General features: G+C 40.5%; 1 protein-coding gene across 1 annotated transcript in view; it reads left to right on the top strand.

Moving 5' to 3' along the window:
* The window catches only part of LOC124612397 (transmembrane protein 214-B), a 149716-nt gene that overhangs the window by 44724 nt on the left and 81543 nt on the right, over positions 1–23449 (top strand). The window contains exons 7-8 of the mRNA XM_047140578.1: positions 4720–4831; positions 7460–7602. Of these exons, the coding sequence (XP_046996534.1) occupies positions 4720–4831; positions 7460–7602 (255 nt within the window). The remainder of the gene's footprint in view (positions 1–4719; positions 4832–7459; positions 7603–23449) is intronic.

Below are 23449 nucleotides of genomic sequence, written 5' to 3' on the forward strand. Positions count from 1 at the left end.
CAGCTGATTTAGCGATCCCCTGTTCCTTGGGCCCACCCAGACGGAAAACAGTATCTTCAGGGTCATCAGGTTGCAGTCGGGCTCTCCAACACAATAAGCAGCACCCATCGATGGAGCACCTCATTGCTTTTAAGCAGCTCTGTGCCCGGGTCAGCTGCAGGTGAACCCCGTATTACCTTGAATGTCGCTGTGTACACTGACACAGTCAGTGTCACTGAACATTCTGCTCTGCACTAAGCTCAAGCCTCAGCACCTGAAAATTGTCAACCTGCCTTTTGTGTTTTAAACAGTATGTGGAGCAAAGCCAATTATCTTTTACTACATGCCACCTGGAGCCATATAATGTTCGATTCAGTGAGTGGGAATTTGTCACTGTCTTAGCCCACGGCCCTGACACAGCCCCAGGGCTGGACTGCATCCACAACCAAATGATCAAGCACCTACCAGTGGATTGTCAGCATCATATCCTTGTCATCTTTCACCACATCTGGAGTGAGGGCGAGTTCCCGTTGCAACGGCGACAAAGCATCATTGTCCCAGTACTGAAACCAGGCAAGCACCCTCGAGAGATAGACAGTTGCTTGAACACGTGGTGAGCTGGTGATTGTTGGCTCCTTGAATCTTGTGGTCTTCTGGCTGTGTCCCAGGGTGGTTTATGCCAAGGCTGTTCCACTAGTGATAATCTGTTTTACCTGGAATCTGCCAACCTAACAGCTTTTTCCAGATGTCAACACCTTATAAGCACCTTCTTCGACCTGCAAAAGGCTTATGACACCACTTTGTGACACCACATCTTTACTGCCTTACATGAGTGGGGTCTTTGCTCCTTATTTTCATCCAGGATTTCCTGTTGCACCATACATTCTGGGTTCATGTTGGTGCTTCCCACTGTGCTCCCCCATATTCAAGAGAATGGGATCCTGCAGGGCTCTGTACTGAGTGCACCTCTGTTTCTTGTAGCCATCAATGGTCTAGTAGCACATTCGTTGTATACTGACGACTTTTGCCTCTACCATTGTTCCTCTAGTGTGGGTGTCACTGAATGTTGACTGCAAGATGCTATACGAAAGGTGCATGCGTGGGCCCTTACCCGTGGCTTTCGACTTTTAAACTGCCAAGAATCGCGTCATGCGGTTCTGCCGACATCGTACCGTTCACCCACAACTGTAACTTTACCTTGACAACCAGCTACTCAGTGTGGTGGAGACTTGCCACTTCTTAGGACTTGCCTTCGATTCTCTGTTGACGTGGATTCCCCATCTTCGCCAGCTTAAGTGAAGTGCTGGCTGCAACTTAATATACTATGGTGCTTTACAAAGCCCTGATACAGTCCTGCCTTGACTATGGGAGTCTGGCATATAGTTTGGCATCACCCTCAACAGTGCGGGTACTGGATCCGATACGCCATTGCAGGATTTGACCTGTTGTGATGGGAGCATTTTGAATTAGCCCTGTTAACTGCTTACTCATGGAGGCTGGGGTCTTTACATTGTGGATCAGCCACCAACAGCAGCTTATCATTGATACTACCCACATCTTCAGCTCACCTACGCTTCTGAACTACAATCTCCTCTTTCCAAACACATTAATCCATCTCCTGCAATGGCAGCCCAGATCAGGATTACGATCGCAATCCACATCTGGTCTATCCTCTCTGCATTTCAGTTGTTTGCTCTTCCACCTCTCCTCTGGACTGACTCCCGTACACCTCCGTGGTGCATCCCTCAGCCACAGCTTCGTCTTGACCTATCACAAGGTCTGAAAGATTTGGTTCATCCAAGGCCCTCTGCACCGATTATTTTCCATCCTTGGCACATTCCGGGTTTCAGAAGTAGTCTACACTGATGGCTTGATGATTGCCGATCATGTACACTTTGCTTATACTCACAAGGGGCTTACTGAACTGCGCTCCTTGCCAGATGGCTGTAGTGTTTTCACTGCAGAGTTGGGGCTCTTGAGCACATCCGTTCCTGCACTGGTGAGGTCTTTCTTCATCTGCAGCTACTCCTTGAGCAGTTTGCAAGCACTTAACTAGTGCTACCCTCACCATCCCTTGGTCATTGCTATCCATGATTTCCTGTATGACCTTGAACAGTGTGGACACTTAGCGACCTTTGTCTGCACCCCGGCCCACATCGGGATCCCAGGAAGAACTTGCTGATAGCCTGACCAAACTGGCTACAAGCTAACCGACTTGACATCATTATTCTGGAGACAGACCTCCAATCGATATTACGCCATCAAGTTTTAGGTGACCACTTTGACTTCACAAAATAAACTACGGGTCACCAAGGAGACTACGAATCTGTGGAGGTCCTCCAAGCAGGCCTCTTGCAAAAACTCTACCAACCTTTGCTGGCCCTGCATCAACTCTGTTTGGCTGACTCGTCATTATCTCCTCATAGCGAGGACCCACCCCACTGTCGTTGTGGCTACCATTTGATCGTGGTCCACATTTTGCTGGACTGTCCAACCTAGTTGCCATGTGGCGGACTCTTGCTCTCCCTGACTCGCACCCGGTGTTAGGAGATGGTGCCTCAGTGGCTGACATAGTTTTATGTTTTATTCATGAAGCAGGCATTTATCACTCTCTTTAAGGGAGGGCCGCTTAACCTTATCGACCCATTGAGAGTTTGGCAGAACACAGGGCTGCGGCTGTCTGGGCTTGTTGGTCCACTCCACTCCTCACCCTACTTGCCCTTTTTTTTTTTTTCACCCTCTCACTGGTCTGTTACACTTCTTCATCTTTTGTCTCTCTGTGCTTCTCTTGTCCTGTCCATGTTGCTAGTCTTTATGAGGAAATCTCTGAGTTGAGTACCTCTGGTAAGTGGCAGGGGCTGGGGGATGTATGCCCCTCATTCCGCTCTCCTTTCAGGGATTTCCGGCTGCTCCCTAGATAGGGCACCTCACTTGCCTTTCTTCCTCTGTCTCCCTTTCTTCAGTTGTCCCTTATCTTGGCTTTGCTAGACCTTCAAGTTTTCTTCCCCTGGTTCTGATCGGTAGGCTATCTCTGATCTGCAGTCATGTAGTTCTCTCTCTTCACGGAAAAAGGGACTGATGACCTAGTAGTTTGGTCCCTTTAGTCATCCTACCAAATTGGTGGTTGCAGAACATTGTCTTGTCACTGGTCATCCTACACAGTATAACAACACGAAGATCTGGCATGCACTTAAAGTTATTGGGCTGGTGTTACTAAGAAAACAGTTAAATTAGCAAATAACCTTGTTAAATGGAGATGGAGGTTTTTGCTTAAATTCTGCATGGAATTCTGCTCTCTTCCTTTCATAAAACAGAGGGACATAGTTAATGCTACCTCACCCATTCTTTAGAAATTTTCACTGCCAATAACTTCTGGTATCAGTTATCTTTAGTAGTGTGGTAGACTATTGTTTACAGTGTGTGTGTGTGTGTGTGTGTGTGTGTGTGTGTGTGTGTCATCTTTCCAGAAGTGCTGTGCTCACAGTATAAGGTCAGTATTTTTAATTGAAATTGAGTGCAGCATACTGTGCAAGTATAGAGAATATGAGAGATTTTTGAAGTGCCACTGTCAGGACTGCACATTGAGTGTGTGTTGTAAAGCATAGTTTGGTAGTTTGTGGACCTGCATTCGATTCCTGGAGATGCTAACATCCTCCACCCCCTTGCATTGTTAAACTATTAATTATAAAATTTATAATTAAACAGTTCAGTTTACATATGAAAAATTAATATATTCAATTAAGCTATGATTATGACCATTGTAAGTCATAAGACTAGAGGCCATCACATTGTAGCACATTGGTGTAATTTTGCACAACATTCCACTGCCATAATAACACGTCAACAAAATGTTATCAGTGGCAAGAGTTGAAGGCTGAATGCAAACAACAGAAGTGAACTTGAATATTTGAATAAGTTAAAACAGTTTGCCAGAAAATTACCTTACTTTTGAGGGCAGTACTTTGGTAGTTGAGTAGCTCAAGAACACATTATGGACTGACTCAGAAGCTTCAATTCTCCTTCTTCCCAAAGCCGATGGAGGCTGTCTCCCGTGATACCCTGTGGGCAGGTGAGCAGAACTTCTGCATAAGTGTGTGTGTGTGTGTGTGTGTGTGTGTGTGTGTGTGTGTGTTGTGTGTGTTGTGTGTGGGTGGGTGGGTGGGTGCGCGCGCGCGCGTGGGAGAGAGAGGCAAGGGGGGGAGACAGGAAAATTGTATCCAAAAAATAAAAAAAATTGTGATAGGTGTTGTGCCACAATGTAAGGAAAGATATAGTGAATGAACATTATCTGAACATAAAATGACATGCTGTATTCCTGTTTAGCAGCAAATCTGAGTTCCCAGTCTCGTGCAATGTTGTGAAACTCCAAAGCAGAGAAAGGCTATTTTTGAAACCTTATGTATTATTGCAAGTCTAGCACTTAGTGTTACCGTCTTATTTGCATACGTGCAGTTGATGAAAATCCTTTTTATGTGTTGATGAAATATGTAAGAAAAGAAACTTTCTGGTTAATTAATTTGTAAACATATCACTCCCTGTGATGTATCCAGCTCATTAGCTCCCTTTGCTTTTCACAAGAACTTCGCCCTTCCCCATGATCAATTTTTATTACTGAGATTGCCCAAAAAGTTGCCCCTGTAACAACAAATTAACAGGTAACCTCTTAATTCAGTTACCATCTAACATTAAGTGAATATGTTCATACACAATAGTTTTTGTCTCTTTTTGTTTTTGTTGCAGCTGTGCATATATCTTTCTGATTGCCTTCAGAATCAACCAGAAAGTTTCACCACTTGGCGACAAATATATACTAAGGTGTTACCACAATCAGCATTGCTGTTGAGACATATAAGTAAGTCTCATACTGACACAAATAATCTTACTGGTTGGCAATTTTAAGAACTCTCAATCCAGCAGTTTGTATGTTTTAAATCCGCTTTTGTCTCCTGTGAATGAAATCTTTCTGTGGGTGATTTTAACCATACCATACATTACACTGAGGAAGTAGAGGCTCGATGGGTCCAGACTAGTTGGATATTTGAAGGATATTCAAGAAAATAAATGACGCATACTGTAAATGAGTCTGAGCATCAGAGGTTTGCTTACAACTGTAAATACTAAATTACTTGATTTGGTTAGGGAAACTGTGGAATTTGATAAAAAGTTAAAGAAATGATTATGAAGTACAACATATACTGCATTTTTAGGTGATGAAGAAAGTAACATCCAAGCAGCTGAAATGCAAGGTAATTACAGTGCCTTTAATACATTGATGAGTGAGTGGTTTTAACTTTACAACTTGTTACAGTTGAATGAAGAGGGAAAAATTATTATTGTCTGAGCTAGAGGAAGATGAGTACCAATCTGAATACTGTACACCAGCAGCATTCAAATCATCAGCCTGAAAATAATTGTTTTTAAATCAAGTAGTTCCAATTAAATTTTGAAACTGTTCTTATTGGCATTCACATCAATCATGGATTTCTTATGAAAACGACAAGGATGATAAATATTTTCATGAGCTGTGTTGCCCCCACTGAATACTTGTGTCACTGTGAAAGTTCTATTTTCAAAAAATGGAAACAAAAAAGTTTATACGGTACACAAGTGTTTTTTTATTGGAACCATATTGAGAAATAGTGAATTTAAGTAAAGGAGCAAAATAGTTGTAAAAATTGATGGGCTAATATGATCTGCAGCTATTAAAATTTTTTGATTTTGAACCAAGTGTCTCGTATCATTTCATAGGTGCCTAAGTCAGAATGTGATTTTAGTTAGTAACAGTTGCTATATCAGCTATTTAATTTTTTTCGTGTCACTGAACTTTATTAAGAAAAGTGTGTTATGTAGCAGTGTAATTTTAGTAATGACATTTCATTAAAAAGAGATTTGGCCTTTCTAAGTATACCATTTTCCAATCCTTCCCAGTTGGAGATGAATTGTTGGCCAGTTGAATGAAATTCATCTGAAACATGCTAGCTTCTACATGACAGTCATTAGCTTGTGCATTCATTCCTCATTTTAAGTTGCCATATTGTGTTCATTCTCTTAGCTTTGCCCATTTCTTATTTGTACAAGAAAATCTGTTCCAGGTGATCTGTTCTTTGTATTACAAAGATTCCATATTAAATGATTGTTCATTTCTCTGACTTATCGTGGAAAAAAAAAAAAAAAAAAAAAAAAAAAAAAATAGAAAAAATTGCAGCTTACTCTGAATATAAATTAATTAAAAGACTGATATCTCTCTCTCTCTCTCTCTCTCTCTCTCTCTCTCTCCTCACACACACACTACATCTGTAAGCTGTATGGATAAGCCTGTGCGTAGTGTGTGATTGAGGGAACAGTTTACTACTATTAGAGATTTACATCCCTGTTTCATTTACGTGTGGAACAAAGGAAATATAATTGATAGTATATGAACACCTGGTTCTCTAAATTTACTAAACACCTATTAGAAAGAAGAAAATTTTGTATGTTCGAACAAAATCCAATTTAGTTTCCCAAGGGTCTCCACAACATTTTCCTATAGGCTAATTCAGAATGAGCCTTATTATGTTTGACTTTACTGCCAGACCGACTTGATGGAGCCTCTAACCCCTTGAGCAGCTATCAGGAAGAGAACACGTAAATCTTGTTAGTGGCCTCTTTATCAAGTCTGCTTGGTAACTGAATGTTATTTAATGATAAAGCTGAAATGTTTTGCATTCTCTAAAAACTTAGTCCTTATGTGATTTTACGTAGTAAGTCACTTGTGATTGGTCTTAACACTGTGGACCTAGATGAATGAGGTAGTAGTTAAAGACATCAGCATGGTTATTTATGTAGTCTTAGAATACAAAATTTTTTATGTTTAATTACTTTGTGCACATAATTATACATCTAGACATGTATTTGAATCACTGTAATAATGGAAGCAGCTGATTTTGTCTTTAATTTGTATTATTGTATTGTAGTTAGTATATTTTCAGAATATTCAAATCCCAAAAGCGTTTCCATGTGGCGTTAACATATCTATGTGTATAGGCAGCACCACTGCCATCAAGTGCCACTGAAGTCAGTAACAGCTAAGTGGTTATCAAGCATTACTCAAACAATTTCTTAAACATAAACATCTCCTGATAGGGAAGGAATGAGAGAGGGGACAGGGGGGGATGTTTGGATTCCTGAGGTTAGTTGGTTACATAGGTTATGCCGATCTTTGTGAAATAATGTAATTTGATTTCAATGTGAGGCCGTGTGCTGTCACATGGAAGGCACCATCCAGCCAGATGAAGTTATGGTCACTTCTTTGCTGTATGCTTCCTCATTGTTGTGATCAGTAACAGGAATTTTAAACGTTTAAGTGTCATCTGGAAGTTAGAAATTATTTATTTTTAATATTTGTCATTTTTAGCAAAGCAGGACTTTTAAATGTATTATTTTAGGAAAATGTAGTAATTCTTATTTGAATTTGAATTTGTTTTTTTTTTTCTTTTTAAAGCTAGAAGCTGGAAATTTGATCCCAGGAATCAAACTTTCAAACAGCTGAAGCAAACTTTGTCTGCTTTCCAAATTACAAATGATGAGCTTCAGTCAGTGAAACGTAAAGAAGACGGCCTTGCAGATTGTAGAAAAATTTGCACGGTGAGTGTAGAACCAATATCTTACTAATTTAGCCTTTGACTGAATGGAATAAACTGATCTTGTTGAGCATAAATTGTCAAAGGAAGAGCTTCAGGTTCTCCCCTGTCAACACTGCCTTTCTTTTAGCATTACATACTAAAAAATTATAAGGACAGAGATTCTGAAGCAAGCTTTTGGTACAAAAGTCATGAGAAAGAAGAAAAGTTTTATTTTATTTAACTTCTGCCCCCAAGTATGTCAGCTACAGTAAGAGGAAAATTGAATCCTCTTTTCTATTCTTTCTCTTCTCCCCCCCAACCCATCCCATCTCAACCCCAGTATTCCGGGCATGGCTGTGCAGTGGCCAAGCGATTGATGGTTCGGGGAGCCGGGTGACAGACCTTCACATCCCATTTTTTGGCTCCTTGGCACCCAGGGGTACAGAGCCAAACAATGCCTCATGATTCGTTGAAGTGTTCTTGCTGGCTGCATTCTACTGAGTGATTTGTTCCTTGATCACATATGTTTTTCTCATGGGCTAGCAGTGTTTGCCTTCTTACACAAACACCACAAATGGATTTTTAATTAACGGGGTTTAGCAAAATGCACAAATGTTATGTTTGACCGAGCGAGGTGGCGCAGTGGTTAGCACACTGGACTCGCATTCGGGGCGACGACGGTTCAATCCCGTCTCCGGCCATCCTGGTTTAGGTTTTCCGTGATTTCCCTAATTCGTTTCAGGCAAATGCTGGTATGGTTCCTTTGAAAGGGCACGGCCGATTTCCTTCCCAATCCTTCCCTAACCCGAGCTTGCGCTCCATCTCTAATGACCTCGTTGTCGACGGGACATTAAACACTAACCACCACCACCACCATAAATGTTATGTTTAAAACATCAAATGAAAATGCCACCTTTATTTTTCATGCGGGAGAACAGAAACTCCAAGATAATCGCCATCTGATTGATCATCTTTCGTCGTGACGACACAGGCTTAGATATCTTCACTGCTGCTGTCCTCATCGTTTGATAAAGAATTTACCATATTTTATATGGATTCCTTTCTTATGCCTTATTTTATGTTCAACCTTGTAATCTTTTTCCACACTGGGTTCATGATATTCTTCCAATGTTCTGGCCTGATTCATGTGACAGCCTTATTTATCAGCCTCTGTTTCTCACAGCAGAAAGGTTTTATTTTGCTCCATGATATCTGCTTTTATTTGATCCCAGACAAGTTCAGTGGCATTGTAATGCAGGGTACTATGATGGAAAACATATAACTTTGTGACCGTGGTTCTCTGCTAATGTGTCAATTATATACTGTACCTTTGGTGGCTTGTATCGTTTCTCTAGTTCCAGACGTTCTGCATTTCGCCTGTTCTGTTCAAAGCGTATTTTATTATTATTTAACCAGCTGATTATTCGTCTCTCCTTGCATCAATCATTGGTGCTTTATTTAATTTTCTGGAATGGTATGGTACATTGTCCCTTACAAAAACACTACCAGAACTGACATTTGGTAGCAAATGAGTAACGTACCTGCCTTTAAATAATCTACATTCATTTCCTCATGGTAATTGACAGTTTTTTTCATACTGAAACATCTTCATAGCACTGGATACAAAATCGTTCATAGAGACAGCTTGAACAATAATTAATCGCCCTCCCTTACCAGTTGGCACACTTGTAGTTTTGTGGCGTTTGCCGTCTGTCTATGCGACGGGTCATGCATGTGTCTTGTTGACCCGTGTTTCATCAATCCATATTACATTTTCCAGATTCATAGCTAGCAATCCACACAGGAAATGACATCTCCATGCCACAATGTCTTTGCATTCCATTAGTATCTTTCTTCCTGAGAACTTTAGCCAGCAGCATACAGTTTTTTTTTTATAAACAGTGAAGAGACTTATCATTCTGGCTGTGAACAAATCACTATCCAACAGTGATTCCATCAACTTTTTAAGTCGTAGGTACTCATTCCTGATGTAGTACATGTATATACGTTGCCTGACAGCACTTTCGTCAAAGTTGTATGTTTCAGTTATACGATAATCTCTTCCTTGACTTTCCAGGTGTCACAATAACAGGGCTCCCAGCTGAATTGGCAGCGTCCTTATCATTTGTGACTCTCTTCGGAGTCGCTATAGAGATTTCAATGCTTCTGTTACCCTGTCAATCAGTTTACTCATGGTATCAAAGTCTCACCATTGGTCCTTTCCCTTTCAAAGTAAAACACAATCTGTATATAAATGTGTATGCTTGATATTTCAGCATAGCTCCTTTTCCAAAAGTTGTCTTCTCTGCACTATGGGAAGCCGTTTCCACACATGTGCCAAAGAAACTCACAGAACTAGTGGAATGCACATGTACACACACAAACCTGAACAAAGCCTGCGGCACCACTGACTGAAAGCAGTGGTCGCTTAGTACTGCGGCAACAATGGGACGTTGCTACAGTAACGTAAACAAAAACTCATGATCTGATTGGCCATTGCACAGAGCACATGTGCCGAGGCCTATTCAACTGTCAGAGCTCTTCTCTTGCCGTATGGAGACCTCACAGACTGCTCATTCACTTTGATTTTCCTTATACTTAGTACCATTTGATGGCCAGTGCCCAGATACAGATTTCCAAAGTGGTAAAACACACTCAAACTCAATAAAATCACATTTAAATATCTGAAGATTTTAAGAGTGCTGTGAAATCATTTTAACTGAGTGTCAGCAACTGTGTGTGTGTGTGTGTGTGTGTGTGTGTGTGTGTTGTAACAATGAAGTTATTGGTTCGATTCTTGCTAGGAACAACATATTTTGTGTACTTTATTTGAGTTCTGTATTTATTATTAAATGGAAATGTTAATTAACTAATATTGATTCATAATTTTAAATAAATAAGTTTTTTTTTTAATTTTAGTTTTTAATCAGATTTAATTCAATTAAAATGATATAGAAATGCTAAACCCTATTGTTAAATGAAATAAATTTGTATTTATACATCAACAACACTGCTCAATCTCTTTAAATAGGAAAGTATTTTATCTTCTACCTGGTTATTTTGACCACATTTTAATATATTGTGAATAATCACATTTTTATATGATTAGTAATTAAAAATAAGATGATGATGATTCTGTTAAGAACTATGATTCAGTATTTGTTAACTGTAGTTTCCATTTAAAAATAAATATAGAATTCAAAGAATGTCTTTTGTGAGAGAGAGAGAGAGAGAGAGAGAGAGAGAGGGGGGGGGGGGGGGGGGTTGCGCGTAGCAAGACTCATACCACCAACTTCATGGTTACAAGACTGATAAGCATATCAGTCTTGTACTCAGCTGGCAGCACTCTGCTAAAATGCTTGAAATGTTTTGCACTTTCACAATGCTCCAAAATCTTCAATTATTCAAAGATGGTTTTTAGAGATTGTCCGAGGCTGAGGATAAGATCAACCTGTTGTAGGCGATTGATGTCCGGCTACTGGTCTTCAAATCCTGCACGAAGAAACTCAAAAGTGCAGAACAGTCTTTTGTTGCTTTAGACTGAATCCTGTAACGTGTGTACCCATTAAATTTGACAACTCTTATGAAAGCCATCCATACAATTACAGTAGCCTTTCATCCATAGGATTCTTGCTTCCTTCCTTCATCATTGCACAGTTGTGTTTCATTTCTTCCATAACTCTTTTGCCTTCCCTACTGTCCATCTCAAGAGTCCTGGAATTTTCTTACGGCTGCCTGTCTTACAGCACTGCTTCAAATTTAATCACTCATCTTGTTGAGCCCTTCTTCCACTAAATTGAGTTCAGTAGATTTTTTTTTCAGTTGCGTCTGAAAAAATAACATTAAGATGATTGTCACAACTATTAAATTTCCACTTTTTACTATAACAATGTTTATAATTATCCCATCTTACTTCATATTTGGTCTTTTTGTGAGTATTATTCACTTTGTCTGAATCTGTTTCCTAAATTTGTGTCCTACCATGACAAGTACAGCGTGTTATTTCCAATACCACTGTTCCTTCTGGAGTTTGTGATTTCAAGAGATTGTAGATGTGGTAAAATTTCCCATAATATTCTGTATACATTTCTGCTCACATCTGCCATGATAAGTTTGGCATCTTTCCCCTTCTATGTTGTATCTTGCAATCTCTTTTTGAATCCGCACAGGATATTGTGGCCAATGTACAGTCACTAGTTTTCGTCCAAAGCACTGGGCGAGTTAACTCAGTTGTTCGAAAGGGGAGGCTGACATTGCTCACCCTCATTCGGCCGGTCAGCGATGACAGAATCGAGACTTATGCCAAACAGTCTTCAATGATTTTAAAGAAAACATTCTGTAAAAAATATTTCATTTTTGTGTCACTTGTAGCTTCATGTGTCAGCTTCATGATGACATGCCCTTCATTTCATTAATGCTCATAGTTATTGTAATATTAATGCATGTAAGTAACACTGCACAAAAGCCGAAAAAGTTTGCAATGAAAATTTGTGGTCGCTATGATTTTGCATTTGGTGCATATTACATAATATGTCCTTGTGCATGAAATTTAGCTAACATACTTAATTTTTCTTTAGACTTGGGTGGATTTCTCTGTCACGAGTCTCAAGAAAATTGATCTTATCCAGCACACCCATTTGCAGTTGCATGCACCTGCAATAAAGCCAGAATGAAATATGCACCACATTCCTCATATTTCATAAATGGTTTCAGATATTTAAGTGAGAGTTTGGTGACTGATAGCAAATAAAAGAGGAGAGTATTTTGGAATACGATGATTATGCAAAACTTCATTTTCTCCATTAACTACAAGTTTCTTTGATGAAAGACAGTACTTTTTAAGGGCCGCTAGTGGCTGGTGAAACAATAAATGCTTTGGGTTTTGGAACAGCATAGGCAAAGGTATTGCACATTTATTTTTGTGTGGAGGATGTGCTCTTCCATAAACTACCGGCCTTACTTTTCCTCAGTTCCTCGCTTTAAACTTAATAAAAAACTGTTTCAGAATTCTCTTGCAATTGCATCTGCACAACACATTAGTGAGGTGACATTGCATAGACTCCACTGTATTTTGGCAGGAAAAGCAAATTTTAACATGGTAATATGAGAAATATGTGTTTTATCCAAAATTCGCCACTGATGCTGCCTTTCTGGAAGTTAGAAATGGTTAACATCTTCTACTGATGCATTTTCAGCAGAATTCTTCTAGGTACTAACGAAAGCAGCTGTGACAGTAGATCTTTTAGAATGGTCGCCATGCAAGTGTGGGCGTTGAGGGGCTCCATTTAATATTTACAGAAAATGTGAGCACAGACTTCAAACTAGAATGGCACCTTCCCGCGTACACTCGGCATTTCCCATACTGCGCCTGCTCGCAACCCCCACCACTAACACACTCCTTGTGTATGCTCTGACTTACACAGGCTACAGGATTTAATGCATGTTAACCTGGTACAGCCATGCTGAGAGTGGCTGATGGTTGAGAAGCGAACAAATTTGTGGAGGACTATCTCTCTCTCTCTCTCTCTCTCTCTCTCTCTCTCTCTCTCTCTGTCTCACACACACGCACACACACACACACACACACACACAGCTGACTGACTGGTCTAGCAAATAGTTTGAACAGTTTGCATAAACGAAATGCATTGCTTTTCTCTCCGGCCATCCATATTGGGCTCAAAGACAGCAACTGTTATAGCAGCATTTATATTTGAAAATGAGTTAAGTGCTCCAGCAGAGTTAGTGCGTCATGACAGACCAATTTAGCATAAATCTTATCAGCAATATGCTAGATGTTATCTCAGATCAGCTCTCTGTGAAAATGTAGGAAGTCAACAATTTAGGAAAAGCTAGATTGCTACTTACCATAAAGGTAACACATTAAGTAGCAGACTGGCACAATTAAAAGACACACAAGCTTTCGGCCACAGCCTTCATCGGAAAAAGAGAAACGCAGAAAATTCATTTGCACAAGCAAGAACACCTCACACACCCATGATAAACTCCGATAGCTTGGACCACAATGTAACTATCACGTGGGATGGTATCTGCAATCTGGAGGTGGGGGGTATAGCATTATACGTGTGGGAGAAGAGGAGCACTGTCTGACGGAGTGTGCAGGGACTAGAGTGCCAACTGCTGTAGCGTCAGTGGGTTGTGGGGCAAGGAGGTGGGGAAAAATAGCGAAAAAGGAGAGGAGTGGGGAAAGATGGAGAGGTGAATTGACAGAGGGTGGCAAACAGATTGTAGCAGACAGGTAAGGGGAGGAAGTGATAGGACAGAGGGGGTGGAAACTGTTAGGTGGAGGGTATGGGGGCAGTGTAGTGGACTGGCAAGACAGCCAATCCACTATGAAGAGGAAGCCGAAAAGCACGCGTTTAAGCTCACGCAGGCTGGCGTGAGGTCTGGAACAGTTAAGGGAATTGAGTCTAGTAAATATAAGTACGTAACTTCTGGAGTGTGGCGGCGCTCGGTCTGCAATCACTGACAGTGCCGACATGCGGGTCCGTCATATACTAGCGGACCGCGGCTGATTTAAAGGCTACCACCTAGCAAGTGTGGTGTCTGGCGGTGACACCACAGGCAGTATGTTAATGTAGGTTGTGGCCGGGATGGTTACAGGAGTGGAGACTGTATTGTAAGGATAACTCCCATCTGCACAGTTCGGAAAAGCTGGCGGTGGAGGGGAGGATACAGATGGTTTGGGTAATGAAGCAGCCATTGGAATCAAGGACGCTATGTTCAGCTGCATGTTGTGCCACACGATAGTGTACTTTGCTCTTGGCCACAGTTTGGCAGCTGGTAGGTCTACTTTGCTCTTGGCCACAGTTTGGCAGCTGGTAGGTAGTCATACCAATATAAAAAGTCGTACAGTGATTGCAGCAGAGCTGGTAAATGACACGGCTGCTTTCACAGGTGGCCCAGCCCCTGGTGGGGTAGGATAAACCTGTGACAGGACTGGAATAGGAAGTGCTGCGTGGGCGGATTGGGCACGTCTTCCACAGGGATGTGATACTTGTGGCAAGGTGTTGGGATTGGTAGTGTTATAGGAATGGACTAGGATGATATGGAGGGGAGGGCTGACAAGGATCTCTGGTTGGATGTCACTTATTTCAGGGCCTGATGATGGGTTATCAAAGCTCTCAGACTGACTGTGGTGTCGGGCGTGCCTTTGTCATTGGTACCGATGATTTCCGGTATAGGCTTCCAGAACACTGCTCAGTATTTACAACAGAGCTCTTTGCCCTATATCAGGTCACACAGTACGTCGTAATACAGGCTTTTCAATTGTATCATTTGCTCAGACACTCCGAGTGCCCTTTGGGGCCTCTGTGTGCTGTACACAGTCCATACCTTAGTGCAGTGGGTCCAGGAAAGCTTCCATCTGGGCCTAAAGCACAAAGCATAATTACGAGTATGTTGCTCTGCGCTGCTCAATTGTCATCTAGACTTGCCATTGTATAGTAGTAGTACTTTGCAATTGGAGGTTTATCAACATTTTTATCTGGATCTCAAGCCACAGATTGTGCTTAGTGAAAAGGTTATAACAAGGACCATGAAATGTTTGAATAGATCATAATTGTATGTGTTGCGCATTTAGTATCTGTCCTGTATGTTCTAATTCTAGTTCCACATTAATTACAAACTTTATAACTGTCTAAAGACACTTTTGTTGATAGCCTATGTATGAAAATTTTGTGAATTAACATTAATCATAAATATAATCCTAAATATTAATTAATATTTCATAACATAAAGTGGGCATATAATTTTTTCATAGGAAATATAGTATACCGAGACTTTCAAAATTTTTTCTCTGTGCTTTGGGCCCTTAGGGTTCCCAGTGTTTGAAATACACAGAAGAAAAATTTCCTATTGACATTTTCTGTGATCTTTGATTGTGTTGATCATAAAATTCTCTAAGGAAACTAAAATAGTATGGCACTAAAGGCTTTCCCATTGTATTTTTTAACTTAACAATAGAAAGAGTGTCACATCAGTATATGGTGCAACTGGAATAAGATTAAATTCAGAGTGGGGACACATTACTTAAAATGCCTGTCATTATTCTGTGTCAGCCTGCTGCTATTCTTGACCTCCATAAATGGTTTACCAAGAACAATGGAAAATTCTTCAAAATGATGACATTTACATAAAGTTAAAAGACACAAACACATCAGTAGACACTGAAGACACAATAATGTATAGGTTTACGACTTGTTCACAGCAAACAGTTTAACCTTTAATCACACACAGACTCAAATTATAAATTTCTAAGGTGGAATTTCTGGCTATTACTTAGCTTCACGAGGCAAAACTTTTTAGTACTGCTGATAGATGCATACAGAAAATAAGAGTACCTTAGTCATCATGGTTACTTGACCACTCGTACACCAAAAATTTTAGAGCTCTCTGTTACCTCTCAGTTGGGTGTTTAGTATATACTGTTTGGTGGTAACATGACATCAGTATACGCTAAATGGCACCATGTAGTGCTGATTTTCTTGCGCAACAGTTCGTGAACCTGATGTGACTCTTCAAGCTTTCCTTGCGGATGTGTTGTAAATGGTCTTCACAGGTTTGCTGCCAGATAATGTTGTTCAAATTCCACAATATTTCCTCAGAGCAGCTGTCCGACATCTTCAGGTAGTTCAACCTTGCTGGTGGCTAGGTACGACTGATGGTATCCGCACATCGATGCCTCATTTCTAGAACACGCGCGCGAAGAATACACAGGTGCGGAAATCGATCATGAGCAATGATTTGCAGTTAGATGGTGCCATATTCAAACTTCCTCTGCCAAAAATTGCAGAGTGGCTCTCCTGTGTGTGCGGTGTACACTGCGTTTGTCAAAAGTGCGGCCAGATGTTACTCACCAACAGCCGTACTAGACCAATGTTATGACGGGCCTGTTATTGAAGAATATTGATTTTCACGTCGTGATTTAATAGCAGCCAATGCAGGGTTCCAGGCTGTGCTCAGTTGAAATCCCGCATGCTTGTTGAAAAGGGATTATTGGCTGTACTGATATTTATTGCTTCCTTAATGATACAATACCAGAAAAATGATGCTGGGGATAAAACTTCTGTCTTCTCAAAAATTATCCGATGTCCTGTATTCAGACAGTGTTTCGTTATTTCCTACTTTTCCAGTTGATGAAGGCATGTGTGACGTTGAAGTTCATCGCAGCGTTCTTGTACTGTGCGACATGTCTGGCCCATATATGCTGCCCCACATTGACAAGGGTTCTTGTACACACCACATTTCCTCAGGCCAAGGTCTTCCTTAACTGAACCCAACAGGTTTTGCAGATGGTTGAAAAGCACACTTAATTCCCGAGGAATCTTCCGATTCTTGACAACATGGCACCAAAATACGACAAGAAGGCCAAAGTTGGTGAACCTGTTCTGACTTATAATTGTATACAAAAAAAAGTGCAAAAATCATGTTGTACAAAATCCATCAGTAACCTTTAATTGCAAAGCGATCGGTGTTTTAAACTATATCATATATCCAGAATGAGATTTTCACTCTGCAGCAGAGTTTCAGTTTTATATCATATATGTTACTCAATTAATTCTCAATATAGACCACTGGTTAGTTTTTTTGTCACATGTAATATATTTGCCACTATATTACAGTTTCTGAGGTCATGTGCATGATTTCTCTACTTTGGGGTTACATTGACCACTGATCATTATTACCCCAGTATTACAGACATTTGTTAAACAGTGTCGATGACAATGACAGTGTGGAACTAAGGAATACACACATTAGACACCGTGTATAGACCAAGATTCATTTGTTATTGTTAATGTACCCACAACTAAAAAAATCAATTGTCAGTAATATGTTGCACGAATGGCATGCTTTTGTGGTTCAGCCATCGATTCAGGTATAACATGTAATGTCAGATGTCTCCAGAAACAAGAATTGAAGTTTGTTTGGCCACTAGTTCCAGATATTGTCTCATGAAATGAAGAACATATAACCTTAATTCTAATGGAAATGGATGTTTTGAAATGAGGGTTTAGATCTAAGATGGGTGAAATTGAAGGTATTATGCTCAGCTAAATTTGGAGCTATGTATGTGGTACTCCTTAGTACCTTCCATTATTTTTATAATTTTGATGATGGGTCACACTGTTTGATTTATGTACCATACTAGGTTTTTTTTTTTTTTTTTTTTTTTCTTTTATGAGGCTTCATAAAGCGCATAAGACAATTTTGAATCTTTCATCTGTTTTATTTCTAGGTGGTCGAAGTTTCATTGTGTTTTTGAAATACTGACCACAAATGAAACAGTAACCAACAGTTGTAGTGGAAGTATAGGCTGGTTAATGTATTCCCAAATCCATGCTAACATTGACCACCTACATTTTTTTCCATTACTTCCTCTGCATTTTAGAAAATGTATGTACTGATTAGTATGTAGCCCTTTTGTATAAGCCCCAATGTTCACTAACATAAATATCATAGAAGTTAAAAAAAAACTCTCATGATTATCATATTTGGATCTGAAAATCAGTCAAAGTGTACACAGTTTACAGTACATGAAACTTCCAGAGCTTTTGGAGCTGTTTTCTTTCTCGGAGAGGAAAGAGGGCAGTCTAAAATGGAAGGGCAGATCACTCAGACTCCAAGTTGAGACAAAAACCCACCGGTTATTGAGGGAGAGCTTAGAAATGTTCTGTCTTGTTTGTGTCTATTGACAACTCAGTGCCTCAGCAATATAGTGAGGTGTTAACTTCACTCCTTCCATTATTTGTATTCCGCAAAAGAATTTCTTATTAGTATATTTTGTAGAAGTAGCCAGTAGTGGCTGCCTTTTTATTATAGACTTGACTTAGGTTCCACATCATCATCATCAGTTATCTGCTATATTAGCAGGTCCTTTGCCTCTCCATTTTCTGCGGTCCATTGCTTCCTTCTTAAGGCTGCTGTATGTTGTACCGTCCATCATGACATCCAGTATCTGGAATCTCTTCCTTCCTCGCTTCCTTTTCCCTTATACATAACCTTCTAAAACTGTTTTTATCAGTCCGTCATTCTTTCTTAATATATGCCCAATCCAATTTCTTTTTCTTCTCTTTATTACATCTAGTAACTGTCTTTTCTCTCCCACTCTTCTCAGTACCTCTTCATTTTTTACTCTGTCCATCCAACTTATTCTTTCCATCTTCCACCATGTCCAGATCTCAAAAGCCTCCAGCCTTTCTCTCTTTTTTTCCTCATAGTCCATGTTTCAGCGCCATATAGAAGAACACTCCATACAAGACATTTTATGAGTCTCTCTCTGAGTTCTCTGTCCAGACCGCTGCAGAAGATTCTCCTTTTCTTATAAAACGCCTCTTTTGTCATTGCTATCCTTGTTTTAATTTCTGTGGTGCACTTCCAATCGGTGTCTATCCTGCTTCCAAGATATTTAAAATTTTGCACCTGTTCTAGTGTTTCTCCATTCAGCACAATTTTTATTTCCTTATTTCCTCATATTGCCAATACTTTTGTTTTATTTGTGTTAATTTTCATTCCTTTTTTTTCTGTTAGTTGCAATGGTGTCCACCAAATCCTGTAATTCTTTTTCCCCTGTGGCTAGAAGGACCATGTCATCAGCAAATCTCAAGCACCCTACTCTTCTTCCTCCAATTTCTACTCCTTTGTCATCTAATGAGCATTGGTCAGTCATATTTTCCAAGTACAGGTTGAAAAGAGTAGCTGATAAACAGCATCCTTGTCTTACTCCTTTCCCTATTCTGATCCAGTTTGTACTTTCTCCTCTCACTTTAACTGAAACTTATTGATTAAGGTATAATGAATTTATAAGTCTTCTGGTTTTCCAGTCCACTCTCTTTTCCCTCATAATAGTCGCCAGCTTGTCCCAAACCACATTGTCAAATGCCTTTTCCAAATCGATGAAGCACATATATAGGTCTCTTCCTTTTTCAATAAACCTTTCTCCCAAGATTCGTAGGAGCCCTATTGCATCTCTGGTGCCCGTATTCCGTCTAAAGCCAAACTGCTCTTCACCGAGATTCTCCTCTATTACTTTTTCAAGTCTTTTATTAACTATTCTTAACATCACTTTGGCTGCATGTGAAATGAGGCTGATTGTCCTGTGCTCGCTGCATTTCTTGGTTCCTTGTTTTTTCGGTAATGGAATCATTACTGTTGTCAAAAAGTCCTCAGGCCATTCACCCCTGTCATATATTTTATTACATAACCTCAATATTTTTCTTATTCCATTGTGGTTCAAGCATTTTAGTATTTCTCCCGGTATTGTATCTGTACCTACTGCTTTGCCATTTTTCATTGCAGCAATGGCAGACTTTACTTCTTCCATCATGATGGTCAGTCCTTTCTCTTCATCACTTACACTGTTGTGCGATTCAAGTTCCAGAGTTTCTGGTTTGCTGTTTGTGTCATATAGCTCTTTTATATATTCTTCCCATCTCTGGAGGACATCGTCACGATCTTTGTACACTACCTCTTCGTCTTTACTCAAAATTTCCATAGTAGCACTTCCTGCTCTGTTTTGTTCCCATACATATTTAAACAATATTCCAGTAAGGGCCGCACAGATGCTTTGTAAGCAGTGTTCTTTGTAGAGCAACTGCATTTTACTGGTATCCTATCAGTGAACTTAAGTCTGCCATGTCCTTTACCTGTGATTGAGAATATGTGATCATTCCAATTCATATCCCTAAACATTTTTGCTGAACATCCACTGACACTAATATCTATATCACTCATCGTTGCAGTGGTGCAAGAATGAAACTCGAGCGTTTCACCTGCACCTTCCTTTGTAAAGGAACAATTGAAAAAAGAGTTGAGCACTTCTATGTTTGCTTTGCTCCCAAGAATTTCAGTTCCTGTGTCATACACAAGTTTGCCACTTACAGCCATTATTAGTTGGTAAACCAGACTGGTAATCTCACTACTGTGGCAGCACTACCATGTTTACCCTGAGAAGCAGGGAGAAGAGCTGGCAATAGTGTACATTCCAGTACCCTTACAAGTGGGGCAGTATTACATGGTACATGTCTTTAGACAGAACTGAATGGAGGGCCGGTTTAGAAGAAGAACAAGAAGAGAAACGGGATATACAGTACATCTCAACTTTGCTGCTCACAATGCATTGTGGGCAGTATGTGTTAAACTAACTTCACAGTGATGTTGCTATTTTCCACAACAGCGTCTGTTGATTCATCATCTGCTGTTTGTCATGGGTGATAATGCCAACTTTGTGTTAATCTATGCTGAATGATTTTATTGTCTTTTCAGTTTCCTCATCTGTCAAAGAATCTCTCCTCCAGTAGTCATCACACACTCTTTTAGCCTGATTCATGGCCTTTAAGTTCTTCTACATCACTACAGTAAGTACTAGCATCACAGCATTGAAAGGAAACTGATCACGTTGTCTCGTTTTTTTAGGCTAGAGTTTTTGGCTAATACTGCCATGGTCCTGGGTTCAGTTCCCGGTGACCACTTCAAAGTTTTGTGTAGTGAGTGGAAAAGTATGGAAGGAGGTCTGCTCCGCATTATATGAGGGTAACTGAAAAGCTACTTGAATATAAAAGCAGCAAAACTGGCACGCAAGTCACTGAAGAAGTATTATGTTAAAAGTCTTGCACCACTCAAGGTGGCACACAGTGTGTATTTACTAGCAGAAAAAGCATCAGCCGAGTGGAGCAGGGTTCAGATATCTGCCTGAAAGCAGGACAAGTAAAATGCGCTCAATAAATATGAGGGTTGTACAAAAAGTAAGGTTTCCAATAGCTACACCCTCGAGGGCAAGGTGCTAGGCTAAATCCGACAACAATGTCATGCGCAGTGGTTCCCACACTCTTGAGCCTGCCCATTTGCGATTCGCTACATCTCTCAGCGTTGGCTGGGCAGCCGTCAGAGATGGAAGTGTTGATTGCCACTCCTGCCAAGTTCGAGGTTCAAGCAGTAATCCAGTTTCTCCACACAAGGAAGTTACGGCCCGTGGAGATTCATTGGCTACTGACTGAGGTTTATGGTGAAGAATGCATGTCTGTTTAGCAAGTCCGCAAATGGTGCAGGGCTTTGCTGAGGGTCGCACAGAAGTTCACAATGAAGAACGGAGTGGAAGACCGCTGGTTTTGGATGCGATTGTCCAGATCAACAGTGGGCTGCTCAAAGATCGGAGGATCACTGTCCATGAACTTGTTGAACACATTCCTGAAGCTTCCAACAGCACAACTGAAAGAACTTTAACAGAAATGTTGGGTAACCGCAAGGTGTGTGCTCGCTGTGTCCCCCTGATGCTGACTGATGGACACAGGGAGCAGCACCTTAACTGTGCTTGCAAGTTTCTTCAACAATGTGAGGGGGAGGCAACAAGGAGAATTTGTTACAGTCTCATCAGTGGCATCACTCCGGTTCACTGCCACCAAAGAAATTCAGTCAAATGCAATCAGCAGGAAAGGTTTTGGCGACTACTCAGACAGATATTGGGAAACATTGACCAAACTCTGGCGAGCAATCCAGAATCGCTGAGAGGACAACTGAAGGAGGGAGTAGTGCTTCTTCACGACAACACTCGACCCCACGTTGCTCATCAAACATAGGAGCTTTTGAAGAAATTTGGGTGGACTGTTATGCCCCATCCCCTTTATAACCTGGACTTAGCCCCCAGCGATTATCACCTCTTCCCCAAGCTAAAGGAACACTTAGGTGGCAAACGCTTCAAGAGCGACAATGAAGAGGTCATATGCTTCCTCATCAGGTTGGTGGGAGATTTCTTTGACTGAGGAATACAAAAGCTGGAGCACCACCTTCGAAAGGTTGTCGAAAAAAAGGGAGACTATGTTGAAAAAGAGACAAAAGTGTAAGCTTTTCAATGGGTACAACCCTCATATTTTATTGATGATGATGTTGATAAATGATTGTTAGGCTGCAGTTTCTACTATCTTGTATAAATGGACAGAAAAAGATTAAAAACACATGGAAACAAGAAAAGCCAAAGATTATTTAAGGAGCATCACCATCTTCTCCTTATTTCGCTTACAATATTTTGTAAAAAAAATTGTTCCCTATTCATTGCCACCATACCATCTAGACAGTGGGTGGGCAACTGGCCACCCGCAATCTGGATCTGGCCGACAGTTGGTTTCAGTCTCGCCCGCAGAAGAAATGCGTGGGAGATAGTCAGGTGATGCAGAATTTTGGAATGCGTATTTCAGTGACAATTGCTGTAAAATATCATAAATAAACAACATCCGTGACTTGTAAATAAATTTAAGCTTCTAAAGAGGGTGTGAACATAAAATGAACGTAATCTCAAAAACACCTGTTTTGAGGCATAATTTGTTGCCATTTTGGGAAACGGATGCCATTCATGTCAGCACGTTACCCTTATAGTTTTAACTCGATGTGCTAAGAGTTCTGCTGTCGCTTCACTTGATGAGGCAGCCCGTGAGCTTAAATGAGTATGTAAATCAGGCCTGTGTGTTGCCAAAGGTTGCCCATGCCTGACCTAGATGTAAATCCTATAAAACTGGTCTGGAATCTTGAAATGTATAAGATATGTTGTCATAATATGTCAAGTAGCTCACTCTCTAACCAGAAAAAGTAGCAGCTTTTCAATTGCCCCCACAAGGTTGAGTGTACTGCCTTTCAGATCTTTCCACCACAAAAAAATTTGAAGTGGTCATCTGGAGTCTGACCTGGGAGCCTGGTGTTACTAGCCAAAAACGCTAATCGCTAGGAAGCATGTGCTCCAGGACTGTATTAATGAGATCCAAGATAGGAGGAAGGGCAGTATCAGTTGTAAATTTTTAATCTGTACATTGCACACTGTGTAGCTATCTTGAATTCTGGATGCGTAAAAGAACATAATGAGAATC

This window comes from Schistocerca americana, chromosome 4 (genome assembly GCF_021461395.2).
Source record: "Schistocerca americana isolate TAMUIC-IGC-003095 chromosome 4, iqSchAmer2.1, whole genome shotgun sequence".
In the NCBI taxonomy this organism is placed as follows: Eukaryota; Metazoa; Arthropoda; class Insecta; order Orthoptera; family Acrididae; genus Schistocerca; species Schistocerca americana.